The following is a 19,920-nucleotide window of genomic DNA, read 5'->3' as shown; positions in this document are numbered from 1 at the left end:
CTGGGTGGTAGACTCCAAGTAGGATACAAAGTTGTTCAAACTATCCACACTACCTTCCCACAATAGGAAAACATCTTCCACAAATCAAAACTGTGCATAAAAATATAAGTGAGTGCTCCCAGGCATGTGTTATACCAAACATCACTTCCTCCTCCCATTGGGCTAGGACAAGACTGGCATAAGAATTAGCACAGGGGGTGCCCATGGCTACACCTCATGTTTGCCAAAAATATTGTCCTTCAAAGCAACATATGTTGTTCTCCAACACCAGTTCAAGCAAAATCAGTACTCTAGTAATGGCTATAATATAGCCAGTAATGAGCAAACACAACTAAAATAGAGATATTTTCACATTTTTCTGCAAATGCATTGCCAGGCAAAAAATTTTTTGAAAGATATTACTGCATAGGTCTGAGCAAGAGATTCTCCCATTTGATTCTCAGCTTGGCTTGGGAGTGCCTTCTGTGTGGAGTCTGCATGTCCTCCCCACGGTTGGGTAGCGTTTGAAAGACATGCGTGCGTAAATGGGCGTGCCTTCGTTGAAGGTTGGGTGTCGAGCTGGCACCTCGGTATTTCGTAAAAATCTACTGCCAATCATTAGTGGACCAGAGTTCCGCTGTGGTGACCCCTTGCCAGGAAAAAGCCGAAAGACAAACAACAACTACATAGGTCTGATGACATCCATCCATTTTCTGTAGCTACAGTAGTTCACGCCCATAGTGTTCTGTCAATAAAAGGGGGCAGATCCTTACACAATTGCTTTAAAGTAGTAGGAAAGGAAGCCATTGCTTAGAAAAATTATGAATTTCTTTAAATTGCTTCACGACTACAAGTTACTGGTTCAGGTATTTATATCATGTTTTAGTGTAGGTCTGTCCAGTTATAAAATATTCGCTTCCAGTACTTATTGTCTTTATCACTGCTTTGATATGCAAGCTTAATAATAGATATATATGTTACTTCACACTCAAGTGACAAAGACGTATTCTGTTAACATTTTATGCATAATCGTGCTTAGCCCTAAATGCATTGTTATGTTACTTGGGTGCTTGAAGATGCATTTTGATTCACTGATTTATCAAGTAAGCCTTGATGACCACTGTTACATTGTTTGACTGGCTAACTGACATGAAACTCATTACAGCAGTATGGTGTACATTTTTTTCTTGTCAGGATAGACTTTACCTGTATAGATTGAAATGTATAGAATTCATGCTCACTTTCAGTGAGTTAGAGAAAAGAAGTTACCCATAACTCAAACAATTATCCACATATCACTGCATTCTGTAGCTGTTTTTCTTGCAATTCCTTTGCCATATAGATCAAGAGTCCTGCATTCTGTTGAATTACCCTCTCTGAATCAGACAATGTTTGATGTGGCATAGTTATTAGTGACTATATTGTAATTAGTTCTGCTCTGATTTAATGTGCCCCACCCCCAATTTCCAGTCCCTACACTAATGTGCTTTTCCCTTATTACAACCTCCATCTTACAATGCTGTGATTCTTTTGCTTTGCAGGTTGTAATGGCTGTGGCACAGCTTTACTTTCACCTAGCACCCAAGGCAGAAGTGGGAGTCATTGCCAAGGCACTGGTTCGCCTCCTGAGGAGTCATAGGTAAGAAGCTGCTCACCTGTTGTTATCTGAGCCCTGTCTGCCAGCTCATGCTGTATCCCTTACCTCCTGAGCTATGAAATTACATTGTATGGCCTGAATCAGCTTAGCTGTATCCCTAATAAACCTTTGCCGTCAACTCAGAGTTTGTAGTACAGGCAGGAACATCAGTCAGTGGTATGTGGCTGGCTAATGTAAATGAAATGTTGCAGTACTTCATTCAGCAAACAGTGTACATATTATTTATATTGAAGGAAGTGTTAATTTGGTGTCTCTACAGAAATCAGAAGAAAGAAAAATATAAGCCAGAGTTCTGAACGCTACAACAATGTTTTGTTTATCTTGAAACTGGATAGGGAATATTTTGGCACTAGCAACTATAAAGAAAAATGCATTTAGCATCGCACACTGTAAACTCACTATTGAATGAATACGTCACTGCCAAAGTATGTGCAGTCGTGCATTCAAAATATAGTTCATAAATCTGTAGTTGCCTTTCTCAATCTGCATTCTAAATAGTTTGCCTTTCTAATTAGTGTGATATCTTTGAATATTTGAAGCAATAACCAGTGCCCTTAGGGGCCCAGTTTGTGGCTAAAAAGGGTCTGGTGACTAGCCAACCTGCATGGTAAGTGAAACACAGTAAATAAATAAAATGTCTAAAAATCACCTACTGTTATAGTTATCTGGATACATGTCAGCTGCTATAATTTAGGCACAGCACTGTTTTGAGCTTTGAAGTGATCCTTATTTCTCCTACATTTACTGAATTTGTTCATAAAATCAGACCTATTTAAGTGTTGACATATTACGTAATAGAAAAACACCCATGCAAATATTCCTTAATGCTAACTATAGGAGTCTAGTATTTGAACGTTTTTGTATTCTGAAAAATAATGATGTGTTGTTCTTTTTGACTCTCTCCTTTGAATTTTAAAGGCCAGTGCTATGAATGCTAATGCTCAAAGGTTTAGATATATGTTTTTCTGCTGCTAAATAAAATTAGATTTATAAGTGTTTTATTAGACCAAAGTTACCTAAGTGGAAGGGCAGCCACACTGGAGGAAATTTAATGTGGTTTAATTGTCAAAAATAGAAGGTTCCTTAAAGTTCTTGTTTAATACATCGACTGTTCAGTAAAAAATATTGTATTTCATCCTGTGTTCTTCATATCAGGGGTGCATCCAGTAATTTATACACTGTACACAGTGAAACTGTACTGCACCACTCTGTCAGAGCATGGAGTATCGGTCCTGAGAGAGCACCCCACACTACCACTGTAATACCCACAGTGCGTAGACCATATGTCCTGGCACAGCACCCTGCAATACCACTGTAATACCCCTGTGCATAGATCAGAGGTCCTGACACAGCATCCCACACTACCACTGTAATACCCACAGTGTGTAGAGCATAGGTCCTGAGACAGCACCCCACACTACCACTATCATACCCACAGTGCACAGACCGTAGGTCCTGAGACAGCACCCTGCACTACTATTGTAATACCCATAGTGCACAGAGCATAGGTCCTGAGACTGCACCCGCACTACCACTGTAATACCCAGAGTGCATAGAGCATAGGTCCTGAGACAGCACCCAGCATTACCACTGTACTACCCATATCAAAAAGAGCATAGATCCTGAGACAGCACCCTGCATTAACACTGTAATACCCACTGTGCACAGAGCATAGGTCCTGATACAGCACACCACACTACCACTGTAATACCCACAGTGCATAGAGCATATGTCCTGTGACAGCACCCCACACTACCACTGCAATACCCACAGTGCATAGAGCATAGGTCCTGAGAGAGCACTCCACACTACCACTGTAATACCCACAGTGCAAAGAGCATAGGTCCTGGGACAGCACCCTGCACTACCACTGTGCTACCCAGATTGCACAGAGCATAGGTCCTGAGACAGCACCCCGCACTGCAACTGTAATACCCAGAGTGCATAGAGCATATGTCCTGAGACAACAACCCACACTACCACTGTAATACCCAGAGTACATAGAGCATACGTCCTGCGACAGCACCCCACACTACCACTGCAATACCCACAGTGCATAGAGCATAGGTCCTGAGAGAGCACTCCACACTACCACTGTAATACCCACAGAGCACAGAGCATAGGTCCTGAGACAGCACCCTGCACTGCACTGTAATACCTAAAGTGCATAGAGCATACGTCCTGCGACAGCACCCCACACTACCACTGCAATACCCACAGTGCATAGAGCATAGGTCCTAAGAGAGCACCCCACACTACCACTGAATACCCAAAGTGCACACAGTATACATCCTAAGACAGCACCCTGCACTACCACTGTAATACGCACAGTGCATTGAGAATAGGTCCTAAGACAGCACCCCACAACTACGACTGTAATACCCACAGTGCACAGAACATAGGTCCTGAGATAGCACCTCACAATAGCACTGTAATAACCACAGTGCATAGAGCACACATCCTGAGGCAGCACCCCACACTACCACTATGCTACCCACAGCAAATAGAGCATAGGTCCTAAGACAACACCCAGCACTACCACTGTAATACCCACAATGTACAGAGCACATGTCTTGAGACAGCAGTCCACATTGCCATTGTAATACCCACAGTGCATAGAGCATACATCCCATGCTATCATTGTAATACCCACAGTGCATAGAGCATAGGTCCTGAAACGCCCTGCCCACTACCACTGTAATACCCATAGTGCACAGAGCATAAGTCCAGAGACAGCGCCCCACACTACAACTGTAATGCACAGAATGCATAGAGCATATGTCCTGCAACAGCACCCCGCATTACCACTGTACTAACCATATCGAATAGTACATAGGTCCTGAGACAGCACCCCACACTACCACTGTAATACCCACTGTGCACAGAGCATAGGTCCTGACACAGCACCCCACACTACCACTGCAGTAACCAGAGTGTACAGAGCATTGGTCATGAGATAGCACCCCGCAGTACCACCGCAATACTCACATTGCAGAGAGCACAAGTCCTGAAACAGTACCCCGTACTACCATGGTACTACCCACAGTGCACAGAGCATAGTTCCTGAGACAGCACTCTGCATTACCACTGTAATACCCACAGTGCATATGGCATAGGTCTGGAGACAGCACCCCACACTACTACTGTGCTACCCACAGTGCATAGAACATAGGTCCTGAGACAGCACCCCACACTGCCACTGTAATACCCACAGTGCATTGAGCATAGGTCCTAAGACAGCACCACATACTACCAATGTAATACCCAGAGTGCATAGAACATAGGTCCTGACACAGCACCCTACACTACCAATGCAATACCCACAGTGCACAGAGCATAGGTCCTAAACCAGCACACTGCACTACCACTGTAATACCCACAGTGCAAAGAGCATTGGTCCTGAGACAGCACCCCACACTACCACTGTAATATCCAGAGTGCACAAAACATAGGTCCTGAGACAGCACCCCACATTACTACTGTACTACCTACAGCGAATAGAGCATAGGTCCTGAGACAGCACCCCAAACTACCACTGTAATACCCACAGTGCAAAGAGCATAGGTCCAATGACAGCATCCAACACAAACACTGTAATACCCACAGTACGCAGAGCATAGGTCCTGAGACAGCACCCCCCACACTACTACTCTACTACCCACAGTACATAGAGCATAGGACATGAGACAGCATCCTACACTACCACTGTAATACCCACAGTACACTACCACTTTAATGCCCACAGTGCACAGAGCATAGGACCTGAGACAGCACCCCACACTACCACTGTAATACCCACAGTGCACAAAGCATAGGTCCAAAGACAATGCCCTGCACTCCCACTGTAATACCCACAATGCACAGAGAATAGGTCCTGAGACAGCAACTCGCACTACCACAATAATACCCACAGTGCACAGAGCATAGGTCCTGAGACACCAGCCCGCACTACCACTGTAATACCCAGAATGCATAGAACACAGGTCCTGAGACAGCACCCCGCATTACCACTGTACTACCCATATTAAATAGAGCATAGGTCCTGAAACAGCACCCCACAATGCCACTGTAATACCCACTGTGCACAAAGCATAGATCCTGAGACAGCACCCTGCACTACCACTGTAATATCCACAGTGCACAGAGCATAGGTCCTGAGACAGCACTCCACATTGCCACTTCAATACACACAGTTCATAGTGCATAGGTCCTGAGTCAGCATCCCACACTACCACTATAGTACCCACAGTGCACATAGGTCCTGAAACAGCACCCTGCATTACCACTGTACTACCTACAGCAAATAGAGCATAAATCCTGCGACAGCACCCCAAACTACCACTGTAATACCCACAGTGCACAGAGCACAAGTCCTAAGATAGCACTCTGCATTTCCACTATAAAACCCACAGTACATAGAGCATAAGTCCTGAGACAGCATCCCACACTACCACTGTAATACCCACAGAGCACAGAGCATAGGTTCTGAGACAGCATCTCGCACTACCACTGTAATACCCAAAGTGCATAGAGCATGGGTCCTGAGACAGCACCCCTTATTACCACTTTACTACACATATCAAATAGAGCATAGATCCTGAAACACCACCCCACATGACCACTGTAATACCCACTGTGCACAGAACACAGGTCCTAAGACAGCACCCCACACTACCACAGTAATACCCATAGTGCACAGAGCATAGGTCCTGAGACATTACCCAGCACTACCACTGCAATACCCACAGTGCATAGAGCAATGGTCCTGAGACAGCACCCCACACTACCACAGTAATACCCACAGTGCACTACCACTTTAATACTCGCAGTGCACAGAGCATAGGTCCTGAGACAGTGTGCCGCATTACCACTGCATTACCCTTATCAAATAGAGCATAGGTTCTGAGACACCACCCCACACTACCACTGTAATACCCACTGTGCACAGAGCATCAGTCCTAAGACAGCACCCCAGACTACCACTGAAATACCCACTGTGCACAGAGCATAGGTATTCAAACAGCACCCCGCACTACCACTGTAATACTCACAGTGCACAGAGCATATATAGGTCCTAAGACAGCACCCCACACTACCACTGTGATACCCAGAGTGCATAGAGCATAGGTCCTGAGACAGCATCCCGCACTACCACTGTAATAACCACTGTGCACAGAGCATAGGTCCTGAGACAGCACCCCATACTACCACTGTAATACCCACAGTGCACAGAGCATAGCTCCTGAGTCGGTACCCCGCACTACCACTGTAATACCCAGAGTGCCTAGAGCATAGGTCCTGAGACAGCATGTCGCATTACCACTGCATTACCCTTATCAAATAGAGCATAGGTCCTAAGACACCACCCCGCACTACCACTGTAATACCCACTGTGCACAGAGCATAGGTCCTGAGACAGCACCCCACACTACCACTGTAATATCCAGAGTGCACAAAACATAGGTCCTGAGACAGTACCCCACATTACTACTGTACTACCTACAGCGAATAGAGCTTAGGTCCTGAGACAGCACCCACAACAACCACTGTAATACCCACAGTATGCAGAGCATAGGTCCTGAGACAGCACCCCCACACTAGTACTCTACTACCCACAGTACATAGAGCATAGGGCATGAGACAGCATCCTACACTACCACTGTAATACCCACAGTGCACTACCACTTTAATGCCCACAGTGCACAGAGCATAGGTCCTGAGACAGCACCCCACACTACCACTGTAATACCCACAGTGCACAGAGCATAGGTCTGAAGACAATGCCCTGCACTCCCACTGTAATACCCACAATGCACAGAGAATAGGTCCTGAGACAGCAACTCGCACTACCACAATAATACCCGCAGTGCACAGAGCATAGGTCCTGAGACACCAGCCCGCACTACCACTGTAAAACCCAGAATGCATAGAACACAGGTCCTGAGACAGCACCCCACATTAACACTGTACTACCCATATCAAATAGAGCATAGGTCCTGAAACAGCACCCCACAATGCCACTGTAATACCCACTGTGCACAGAGCATAGACCCTGAGACAGCACCCTGCACTACCACTGTAATATCCACAGTGCACAGAGCATAGGTTCTGAGACAGCACTCCACATTACCACTGTAATACCCACAGTTCATAGAGCACAAGTCCTAAGATAGCACTCTGCATTGCCACTATAAAACCCACAGTACATAGAGTATAGGTCCTGAGACAGCATCCCACACTACCACTGTAATACCCACAATGCATAGACCATAGGTCCTGAGGCAGAACCCCGCACTACCACTGTAATACCCACAGTGCACAAAGCACAGGTTCTGAGATAGCACTCCGCATTGTCACTATAAAACCCACAGTCCATAGAGCATAGGTCATGAGGCAGCATCCCACACTACCACTTTAATGCCCACAGTGCATAGACCATAGATCCTGAGACAGCACCCCGCACTACCAGTGTAATACCAAGAGTGCACAGAGTATAGGTCCTGAGACACCACCCCACACTACCACTGTAATACCCACAGAGCACAGAGCATAGGCTCTGAGACAGCATCTCACACTACTACTGTAATACCCAAAGTGCAAAGAGCATAGGTCCTGAGACAGCACCCCTTATTACCACTTTACTACCCATATCAAATAGAGCATAGGTCCTAAAACACCACCCCACATGACCATTGTAATACCCACTGTGCACAGAACACAGGTCCTGAGACATCACCCAGCACTACCACTGTAATACCCACAGTGCATAGTGCAATGGTCCTGAGAAAGCACCCCACACTACCACAGTAATACCCACAGTGCACTACCACTTTAATACTCGCAGTGCACAGAGCATAGGTCCTGAGACAGCGTGCCACATTACCACTGCATTACCCTTATCAAATAGAGCATAGGTTCTGAGACACCACCCCACACTACAGCTGTAATACCCACTGTGCACAGAGCATCAGTCCTAAGACAGCACCCCACACTACCACTGCAATACCCACTGTGCACAGAGCATAGGTATTCAAACAGCACCCCGCACTACCACTGTAATACTCACAGTGCACAGAGCATATATAGGTCTTAAGACAGCACCCCACACTACCACTGTGATACCCAGAGTGCATAGAGCATAGGTCCTGAGGCAGCACCCCACACTACCACTGCACCACCCATATCAAATAGAGCATGGGTCCTGAGACAGCATCCCGCACTACCACTGTAATAACCACTGTGCACAGAGCATAGGTCCTGAGACAGCACCCCATACTACCACTGTAATACCCACAGTGCACAGAGCATAGCTCCTGAGTCAGCACCCTGCACTACCACTGTAATACCCAGAGTGCCTAGAGCATAGGTCCTGAGACAGCATGTTGCATTATCACTGCATTACCCTTATCAAATAGAGCATAGGTCCTGAGACACCACCCCGCACTACCACTTTAATACCCACTGTGCACAGAGCATAGGTCCTGAGACAGCACCCCACACTACCACTGTAATATCCAGAGTGCACAAAACATAGGTCTTGAGACAGCACCCCACATTACTACTGTACTTCCTACAGTGAATAGAGCATAGGTCTTGAGACATCACCCCAAACTACCACTGTAATACCCACAGTGCACAGAGCATAGGTCTAGAGACAGCACCCCACACTACCACTGTAATACCCACTGTGCACAGAGCATAGGTATTCAAACAGCACCAGGCACTACCACTGTAATACACGCAATGCACAGAGAATAGGTCCTGAGACAGCAACTCGCACTACCACAATAATACCCACAGTGCACAGAGCATAGGTCCTGAGACACCAGCCCACACTACCACTGTAATACCCAGAATGCATAGAACACAGGTCCTGAGACAGCACCCCACATTACCACTGTACTACACATATCAAATAGAGCATAGGTCATGAAACAGCACCCCACAATGCCACTGTAATACTCACTGTGCACAGAGCATAGATCCTGAGACAGCACCCTGCACTACCACTGTAATATCCACAGTGCACAGAGCATAGGACCTGAGACAGCACTCCACATTGCCACTTCAATACCCACAGTGCACAGAGCACAAGTCCTAAGATAGCACTCTGCATTGCCACTATAAAACCCACAGTACATAGAGCATAGGTCCTGAGACAGCATCCCACACTACCACTGTAATACCCACAATGCATAGACCATAGGTCCTGAGACAGCATCCCACACTACCACTGTAATACTCACAATGCATAGACCATAGGTCCTGAGACAGAACCCCGCACTACCACTGTAATACCCACAGTGCACAGAGCACAAGTCCTGAGATAGCACTCTGCATTGTCACTATAAAACCTACAGTCCATAGAGCATAGGTCATGAGGCAGCATCCCACACTAGCACTTTAATGCCCACAGTGCATAGACCATAGATCCTGAGACAGCACCCCACACTACCACTGTAATACCCACAGTGCACAGAGTATAGGTCCTGAGAAACCACCCCACACTACCACTGTAATACCCACAGAGCACAGAGCATAGGTTCTGAGACAGCATCTCTCACTACCACTGTAATACCCAAAGTGCAAAGAGCATAGGTCCTGAGACAGCACCCCTTATTAACACTTTACTACCCATATCAAATAGAGCATAGGTCCTGAAACACCACCCCACATGACCACTGTAATACCCACTGTGCACAGAACACAGGTCCTGAGACAGCACCTCACACTACCACAGTAATACCCATAGTGCACAGAGTATAGGTCATGAGACATCACCCAGCACTACCACTGTAATACCCACAGTGCACAGAGCAATGGTCCTGAGACAGCACCCCACATTACCACAGTAATACCCACAGTGCACTACCACTTTAATACTCGCAGTGCACAGAGCATAGATCCTGAGACAGTGTGCAACATTACCACTGTATTACCCTTATCAAATAGAGCATAGGTTCTGAGATACCACCCCACACTACCACTGTAATACACACTGCGCAGAGCATCAGTCCTAAGACAGCACCTCACACTACCACCGTAATACCCACTGTGCACAGAGCATATATATATGTCCTAAGACAGCACCCCACACTACTACTGTGATACCCAAAGTGCATAGAGCATAGGTCCTGAGACAGCACCCCGCACTACCACTGCACTACCCATATCAAATAGAGCATAGGTCCTGAGACAGCATCCTGCGCTACCACTGTAATAACCACTGTGTACAGAGCATAGGTCCTGAGACAGCACACCATACTACCACTGTATTACCCACAGTGCACAGAGCATAGCTCCTGAGTCAGCACCCCGCACTACCACTGTAATACCCAGAGTGCCTAGAGCATAGGTCCTGAGACAGCATGTCGCATTACCACTGCATTACCCTTATCAAATAGAGCATAGGTCCTGAGACACCACCCCACACTACCACTGTAATACCCACTGTGCACAGAGCATAGGTCCTAAGACAGAGCCCCACACTACCACTGTAATACCCACAGTGCACAGAGCATAGGTCCTGAGATAGCAGCCCGCACTGTCACTGTAATACCCACTGTGCACAGAGCATAAGTCCTGAGACAGCACCCCAAACTACCACTGTATTACTCACAGTGCACAGAACATAGGTCCTGTGACAGCACCCCGCACTACCACTGTAATACCCAGAGAGCATAGACCATAGGTCCTGAGACAACACCCCACATTACCACTGCATTACCGATATCAAATAGAGTATAGGTCCTGATACAGCACCTCACACTACCACTGTAATATCCACAGTGCACAGAGCATAGGTCCTGAGACAGCACCCCCCACATTACTACTGTACATCCCACAGTGCATAGAGCATAGGTCAGGAGACAGCAGGGTGCACTAACACTGTAATACCCCCAGTGCACTGCCACTGTAATACCCACAGTGCACAGAGCATAGGTCCTGAGACTGCACCCCGCATTACCACTGTACTACCTACAGTGAATACAGCATAGGCACAGAGACAGCACCCCACACTAGCACTGTAATACCCAGAGTGCATAGAGCATAGGTCCTGAGACAGCACCCCACACTATCACTGTAATACCCACAGTGCATAGAACATAGGTCCTGAGACAGCACCCTGCACAACCACTGCAATACCCACAGTGCACAGGCCATAGGTACTGAAACATCACTCCGCACTACCACTGTAATACCCACAGTGCATAGAGCATAGGTCCTGAGACAACACCCCTCAATACCACTGTAATACCCACACTGCACAGAGCATAGGTCCTGAGACAGCACCCCACATCACTAATGTACTACCTACAGCAAATAGAGCATAGGTCCTGAAACAGCACACCACACTTACCACTGTAACACCCACACTGCACAGAGCATAGGTCCAGAGACAGCACCCCCCACCCTACTACTGTACTACCCACAGTGCATGGAGTATAGGTCCTGAGACAGCACCCCGCACTACCACTGTAATACCCAGAGTGCAGGCATAGCGCATAGGTCCTGCAACAACACCCCCGCATTACCACTGTACTACCCATTTCAAATAGAGCATAGGTCCTGAGACAGCACCCTGCACTACCACTGTAATACCCACAGTGTACAGTGCATAGGTCCTGAGGCAGCACCCCCCCACACTACTACTGCACTACCCATAGTGCATAGAACATAGGTCCTGAGACAGCACCCCATAGTAACACCGTATTACCCACAGTGCATAGAACATAGGTCCTGAGACAGGACCCCACACTACCACTGTAATACCCAGCATGCATAGAGCATAGGTCCTGCGATAGCACCCCTGTATTACCACTATACTTCCCATTTCAAATAGAGCAGAGGTCCTGAGAAAGCACCCCACATGACCACTGTAATACCCACTGTGCACAGAGCATAGGACCTGAGACAGCACTCCACACTACCACTGTAATTACCACAGTGCACAGAGCATAGGTACTGAGACAGCACCTCGCACTACCACTGTCATGCCCACAGAGCATAGAGCACAGGACCTGAGACAGCACCACACACTACCACTGTAATACCCACAGTGCATAGAACATAGATCCTGAGACAGCACCCTGCACTATCACTGCAATACCCACACTGCACAGAGCATACATCCTGAAACAGCATGCTGCACTTCCACTGTAATACCCACAGTGCATAGAGCATAGGTCCTGAGACAGCACCCCACACTACCACTGTAATACCCACAGTGTACAAAACACAGGTCCTGAGACAGCACCTTGCATTACTAGTGTACTACCTACAGTGAATAGAGCATAGGTCTTGAGACAGCACCCCACACTACCACTGTAATATGCACAGTGCACCGAGCATAGGTCCTGAGACAGCTCCCGGCACTACCACTGTAATACCCACAATGCATAGAGCACAGGTCCTGAGACAGCACCCCATACTACCACTGAAATGCCCACAGTGCACAACCACTGTAATACCCACAGTGCACAAAGCACAGGTCCTGAGACCACATCCCTCATTACCACTATACTCCCCACAGCCATATCTCTCAACTGGGAAACATCAAAAATCTGGACAAAGGCCCATGAAAAATAGGTACAAATCTGTGTGTTGATTAACATAAAATTTGCATACAGAATTATGTAACCCCACACACTCCAATGGAATTGTGGGATATCAACTTTCCAATGCAAACTGAAGAACAGACAACCAAAATATTGTTTCATCACAGTGTTCTTGTATCATAACGTAAAATAAAGCAATGTCAAAGTTGACAGTGTGAACATGTTTTTTTTCAATTGGGGAGCAAAGCTTAGTGTATTGATCATGTGGGTATCAATTACTTCATCTAGCCCAATATAAACATTATGTTTGTTCTTTTCCTGAGGCAAATGGCACTACAAAGACTATACTTAATAAGCAGATGTTAGTGACTGTCAGCCAATTGCTTCAGCATCCTGTGAGAGTTATTATAATGCTTACTGGGATTACTTCCGTTATAAATTGTCAAATGTAACTTTCTTACATATTTTGTAATATACACCACGGTGCCTGCTACATATAAAGAACAATATGTTTTGCTGACTGGTGCCTACACACAAGATAAAAATTAAAAAAAAAAAATTAAATCAAAAGAGGAAAAGTTGTCATAAAGTAATATTTCTGACAAACTGGACCCAAGACAAACTATGCTAATGCCTTTAAACTGACTAAAAGCATGATAAACTTACATATGATTCTAACTCTCTCCACACTAAGTAGCAAAGCCACAGAATGTTAAACAATTACTTCAATAGTACAATAGAAAGCTCCTCAGATAGTAGCCCATTCCTGAAACATTTCATGAACTGCATAAAATTCTATAACAATCTGTGTAATGAAGAGAAACAGCCTGGCTCTGTTGCAGTGAGACATAAAGCCCTATGATTCAGATGATGTGAGTCTAAGCAGTGTTTTGGACACCAGAAGAGCTGGGCAGGAATGTGTACGTTTGATGGTCAATATCAAAATAAACCGTGTGTGAGAGGAGGAGGTTGATATGTTCAAGTATCACTCTGTTCTTAAAAACAATATTCTACCCATGTACAAATCTGAAACTCTTTATGCCATTTTACTTCACTTTGTCTAAGTTCTCTTATGATGTCAAACAGGAAGACATATTCACACAAACATGACTGGTTGTCATGTCCTCCTTTTCTATAACATATTCAAAGAATGATCATTAAGGGAAGCAAACATATCTAACACTGATTTAGAAAGGCTTAATATGATGTGCTAAGTACAAAATAAGACACTGCATTAATGAATGATGTCATTACAATAAATGAATTACTCAATTCGTATCACATATAATACCCCATTCTACACCTCTTATGAATCAATGTATACATCAATACAAATAACATTACTGAATAACTCTTTCTTGCTGAAAGAACCAAACATAACATATAGATATTTATCATATTTTATAATGTAGATAACATTTGACAAAACATAAAACTTCTTATTTCTATGAAATAAAAAAGCACAATGATCATTATTATCAGGATATGCTGCACTATAACCACAATAACACAACATAGTACTTTTCAAAACAAGCAATTTTAAACAAAACTCCTTGCAGCTATTAATGTGAGCAGGTAGCACAAGTGTAAAAAAATAGCCAAATGCTCCCTTGAGAATCTACTGCAAAACACTTCATATCAGACTAATACGCAGAGTGAAGGAATATGATTGTCTGCAAGCCGCTTCATTCAAATATAACTTAGTTTAGCGCCGTGGCCACAGAGTAGAAGAAATTACCATCTGTTTAGTACACACATAGCCACCGTGAATGCCACCACATCACTACAATTTTTTTATTTATTTAACATTTGTTTACCGGTCAAGTCCAACTTGGAAAAAATCAGTTTTCAGCTGAGAGCCTGAGACCTAGGGAGAAATGTTCCACAAATGTCTTTGTAACGTAGAAGGAAGCCCGATAGATTAATAGACATTCTGCAAGCTGCTATCACCAGTACACATTCTGCGAGCTCTGCTACCAGACCAATACACAGAGTGGAGGAATATGACTATCTGCGAGCTGCTTCATTCAAATATAACTTAGTTTAGTGCCGTGGCCACAGAGTGGAGGAAATTACCATCTGCTTAACACACACATCACATGCGAGCTCAAGCTGTTCAGATACTGCCAAACTAAGTATCTGTGAGCCGCTGCTGCATAGGGATTAGATACATATTAGCACATTACACAGACACACATATGAAGTTCAACAATTGCCCAGAATTAACAATTACAAACTGAACCATGAGCTGCTGCCCAGCTAGTGCCTACAAATAACAAACTACAATACACAGAGTCCCAGACGGCATGGAATTAATGAACCACTCCACTGTCTGTCTAGCTGGGCTAGTTAGAATAATTCTTTGTTTCTCTTACCTCACCTGGGAGCCCATTTCTGTGGGTGGGTGCTGACGGATTGAAATTTAAAATTTGAACAGACATCCTCCATTGTTGTATACTCCCTCCAAAACACTTAAAAATTAAGCTATCAAGCTGATGTCATCACTCATGCCCCTGTAGGCTGGTGATGCAGATGACGTCAGCTATAATTTTAAAGTTGTTAAAAAAAAAAAAATGCCACGGACAACCCAAAACTGTAAATTCCAAAAGATAATTATCTTCTTTGTATTATTATTCATGCTGTTGTTTGTTCATGAATATACTTTACTGACCAGTTTAGCCCTTGCAGGGCAGAACCCTGCAGCATACAATGAATTGCATTATAGCAACATAAGAACTTACCTTAGTTTGGCTCATTGCAATATTTTGTAGTATTTTGTTATACCATACATTAGAAACAACAGAAAATATATTTTCTATGCCAATATGCATATTATTCTAAAAGATAATACAAAAATATAAAACCTCTTGAAAATTTTCATTGCACTGTATGAGTATGCATTACAACAATCTGCAGTCCTACACAGCCAAAGAAAAACACTATTCGGTTATCTATAAATAGTTTTATTTCATAGCATGGTCTTGAACCGTGTTGCATTTTGGAAAAAAGCAAATAATGATAGCTGGATAGTGATTTAAGGAAATATATCATGGGTTAGACAGAAAAAGGGATATCATAGGATGTATCAATAGAAGAGAAACAACTAGTTAACTGAAGAGAATCATATAATAAGAAGGGAAAAATGGAAGTAAAGTGTGGGGTAGTAATACAGAATAAATAAGGTACAGGCAAAAGATAGGAACAGGAGAGAGTATATAGCCAAAGGAAGGGGATGCGAGATTAAAGTTACATCTATCCAAATAGTATACTCTACTAAGGGGTGTGCAATGAAACTGGAAGTAAAAAAGCTTAGGGATATAGCATTACATTTACAAGTAACCAAAGTGTGTAAAGGGTCTGCTGCAGAAGGAGTACCAACTTAATCTTTTAAGATAGCAGAGTGTGTAACAGATATGGAAACTACATAATAAATATCATAGCAACTGACAATAATGACTTCAAGGGCTATATGAGAAAAGGAAATGGTCTGGTTCAAGTGATACCGCAGGAGGAAAATGATTGATGCAGATGCAGAAGTCCTGCCAGGCTCTTATAAGTAGTGGCACCTTGTTGGTGACAATATATGCAAGGATAAGGACTTGCATTTACTACTGATACAGTGGCTTAATGTTTTGCTACCCAGTTAACTTTTTAGCTTTCGATAGTTTAAGCTGGCTAGTGTTACATGACCTTAGGTATTGTGTGGTTTAGAGCCAAATTAATTCATTTAGAGGACAAATCTTGGCAAAGTTACTGGACATATCCTGGCAGAAGTTTTTTATGCAGTTATATGAATGCAAACACTGGCTGTATGCGGGTCAACTTATTGGACAAATCCATCCTGCTGAGTGAGTTTAGTGTAGAGCAATGATGTCTGCCTGTCTTAGAATCAGTACCAAGGCTTATTGCTAAGTTATAGTATCTTACCAGCGTATTGCAGATGTGTGAAAGCATGTTGTTAACTAGTGCACTTATTTAATGCAGCAGTTCCTTGAGGACTGCCTATGATATTTTTCTTGTTCTCTGGAACAAGGTACTGTTGTATTTCTTATAGTGCCCCTAAATTTAGTTGTACATAACAGATGTGCTCTTGTCACAAACTGATAAGAACAAGAACCCTCTTTGGTGTTTTCCTAAATGGCATAATCCTTTATAGCAATCAAAATTCAGTACATTGTTTTGTATGTCATGTGCTTACATGTGTGGGCTTTGCTCTGGTGCACACTGACATCACTTGCCAGGTTCAGTGCCCATGGCTCAATAGGTAATACACTTTCCTGACACTGCAAGACCAGAAGACAATGGTTTCTGCCTCCATGTCTGGTTCTTAGATTCATTTTCCATCACTGATACTGCAGTTCAGCAGAAATAGGGGTTACCTTTGAAGTGTCATCAATCAAATGTACATTAAACCAGGGTCCTACCTGCATAGCTTACTGGTATTTCAGTCTGATATAAAACATCATCTAATACTTGCTGGAAAAAAAGAGTAGGAGTTATTTATTTAAATAAGACATGCTTGCATTAAATAATTTCTTTAAAAATATATTTACATAATTGTGTACTTTTGTTGTGTCTTTAAGACTTAACTCTGTCAGCACCAGTATCCTGTTTTCCTTAACACTTCATTCAGCTGTTGTGATTTGTCATACAATAATACATGCAATCTTTATTCCCAAAGAAACCACAAAAATGTCATATTGTTTTATCTGCTTCCTGTTCATTTTCACTTTGTTCACACATACTATATAAAATAATAATGTTGATGTTCTTCTGACTGTCTGTTTTTAAACAGTGGTGCTGTACTATCCTAGAAACCATACGACTTCTTGCATTTTACAAAAACATGAAATGCAGTCTCCACATACAGGGACGATGCTAGCATTTTGAGGCCTCCAGTAAGTTTCAAGTTGGGCACCCTACTCAGGAGAATATGAAATGTGACCACATTGACATCGCACCCCTTTCCCTGTCAAGCTCATCCAGCACCATTTAACTATCACTATAGTGTTACTGCATTCAAATCAGTAAGAACTGATGTGCCAAGGTATACACACTGACCGGCATTTAGTAGCAATGTTACATTATTACAAGTCCCTGTATCACAGCAAGGTAGCCACTCACAGAGGTGCACACACACACACTCACTTGTATTTAGTACCGGTGTTACATTATGACAAGCCCCTTTACCACAACAAGGTAGCTACTCACAGAGATGCACACACACATACTGACTGGCATTTATTGCCAATGTTACATTATGACAAACCCCTGTACCACAGCAACGTAGCCATTCACAGAGGTGCACACACACATACTGACTAACATTTAGTGCCAGTGTTGCATTATGACAAACCCCTGTACCACAGCAAGGTAGCCACTCAGAGTGCACGCACACTGACTGCATACTCCTCAACTGCCCAGATTTTCACAGAATGTCCAGGTTTGACTAATTTTTTGTCTGTTCCTCAAAATTTGCAGTTTTCTAGATTTTTTTATGGCAAGTCATTGAGGGTTGAATTCAATAGCTAAATCTGAAAGTCTCTCCTGACTCATTGATGAATGCAGGTATGTCTTTATGAGTTTCAGTTTAGAAAAGCTGCATTCTGCAGTAGCCACTGTAACAGGTACAGTCAAATAAATGAACAATGAAACATAAGTATTTATATAGATGTCTTGCAAGTGGTTGCAAATAAGAAAATCTAACACAATCAGTGGTGATGATTCTTTATCAATCATTCAAGAAAGGCTTTTCAGTTCGGGTCCAAGGTCAGAGTCATCAATATTATCAGTATTACAGTGGCCACTTATCCTGTCAGTTAGTTGAAAATACCCGAGCTTGTCCAATGAGCACGATCGCTTGTGGAAAGCTTGAATCCGCCATCTATCCTCTGTTCTCCGTCCTCACACTAGTAGTCTACAGCCCTGATTGATCTGCCACCAATACAATGCAAAGCAAACTCCTAGCTTGAAAAACAAACAAAAAAAACAGTTGATGAGCATGCAGACAATCAATGGAGGATGAAAACAAGCATCCCCAGTGAGATAATTTTGCTGAAACATGATAATAATAAAGAAAACTCTGTCTCTAGTTCATCCTCTGTCACAAGAGGAATTGCATGGGAAAATAAATCAGGTATTAATGGTTAACTGGGGGGTACCTAGTCATCTGAGGTCAGCAGATAGAAGAAGGAAAATGTTCTACCAATCATAGCAGTAAGACTATCAAAAAATAATATAAGCAACATAATTTGAACCCAGTGTTTTTATTCAAACTGTGCTGTTTAATGAATAGTAAGTAATATGAAATGACTTTATCAAATTGGATAACTAAATGACACATTGTAAAAAAAAAAAAACTTTAAAGTAAATCTGTCTTTATGAACTATATCATGTTACTCTTTGTGTCTTCATTTAGCTATATCTCTTTGGAATTCTTGTTATCACTAAGCCTTAGTTCATCGTTCACCGTTTTATAGTTGACTAATGACCACCAGAACTTTTATGAGCCTAGCCATGCAGTACAACCCAACTGTGTCCCTATGTATCATGGGTGCTTATTATGAGGCAGTATGTTAGTTCTGAAGTTTCTAGAAGTTATCTGTGTGTGTGTGTTAGTTTTGGCATCACTGCCTGCCTCCATCAATCAGAAACATGGGGTTCAGACCCAGGGTGAATTTCCAATTTCCCATTCATTGATCAAGGTTACACTTAAATAGGGTTAGG

At 43.5% G+C, this 19,920-nt stretch overlaps 1 protein-coding gene across 4 annotated transcripts in view; it reads left to right on the top strand.

Moving 5' to 3' along the window:
- The window catches only part of AP3B2 (adaptor related protein complex 3 subunit beta 2), a 905,004-nt gene that overhangs the window by 488,405 nt on the left and 396,679 nt on the right, over nucleotides 1–19,920 (top strand). For all 4 annotated transcript variants that reach the window (XM_044077817.1, XM_044077816.1, XM_044077814.1 and 1 more), the window contains exon 9: nucleotides 1,521–1,618. In XM_044077817.1, coding sequence (XP_043933752.1) covers nucleotides 1,521–1,618 — 98 coding nt within the window. The remainder of the gene's footprint in view (nucleotides 1–1,520; nucleotides 1,619–19,920) is intronic.

The sequence above is a fragment of the Protopterus annectens genome, chromosome 7.part0 (genome assembly GCF_019279795.1).
Source record: "Protopterus annectens isolate FY-2018-M chromosome 7.part0, PAN1.0, whole genome shotgun sequence".
Classification (NCBI taxonomy): domain Eukaryota; kingdom Metazoa; phylum Chordata; order Ceratodontiformes; family Protopteridae; genus Protopterus; species Protopterus annectens.
Note: the sequence above shows the minus strand (reverse complement) of the source record. Positions and strands in the feature narration are given on the sequence as shown.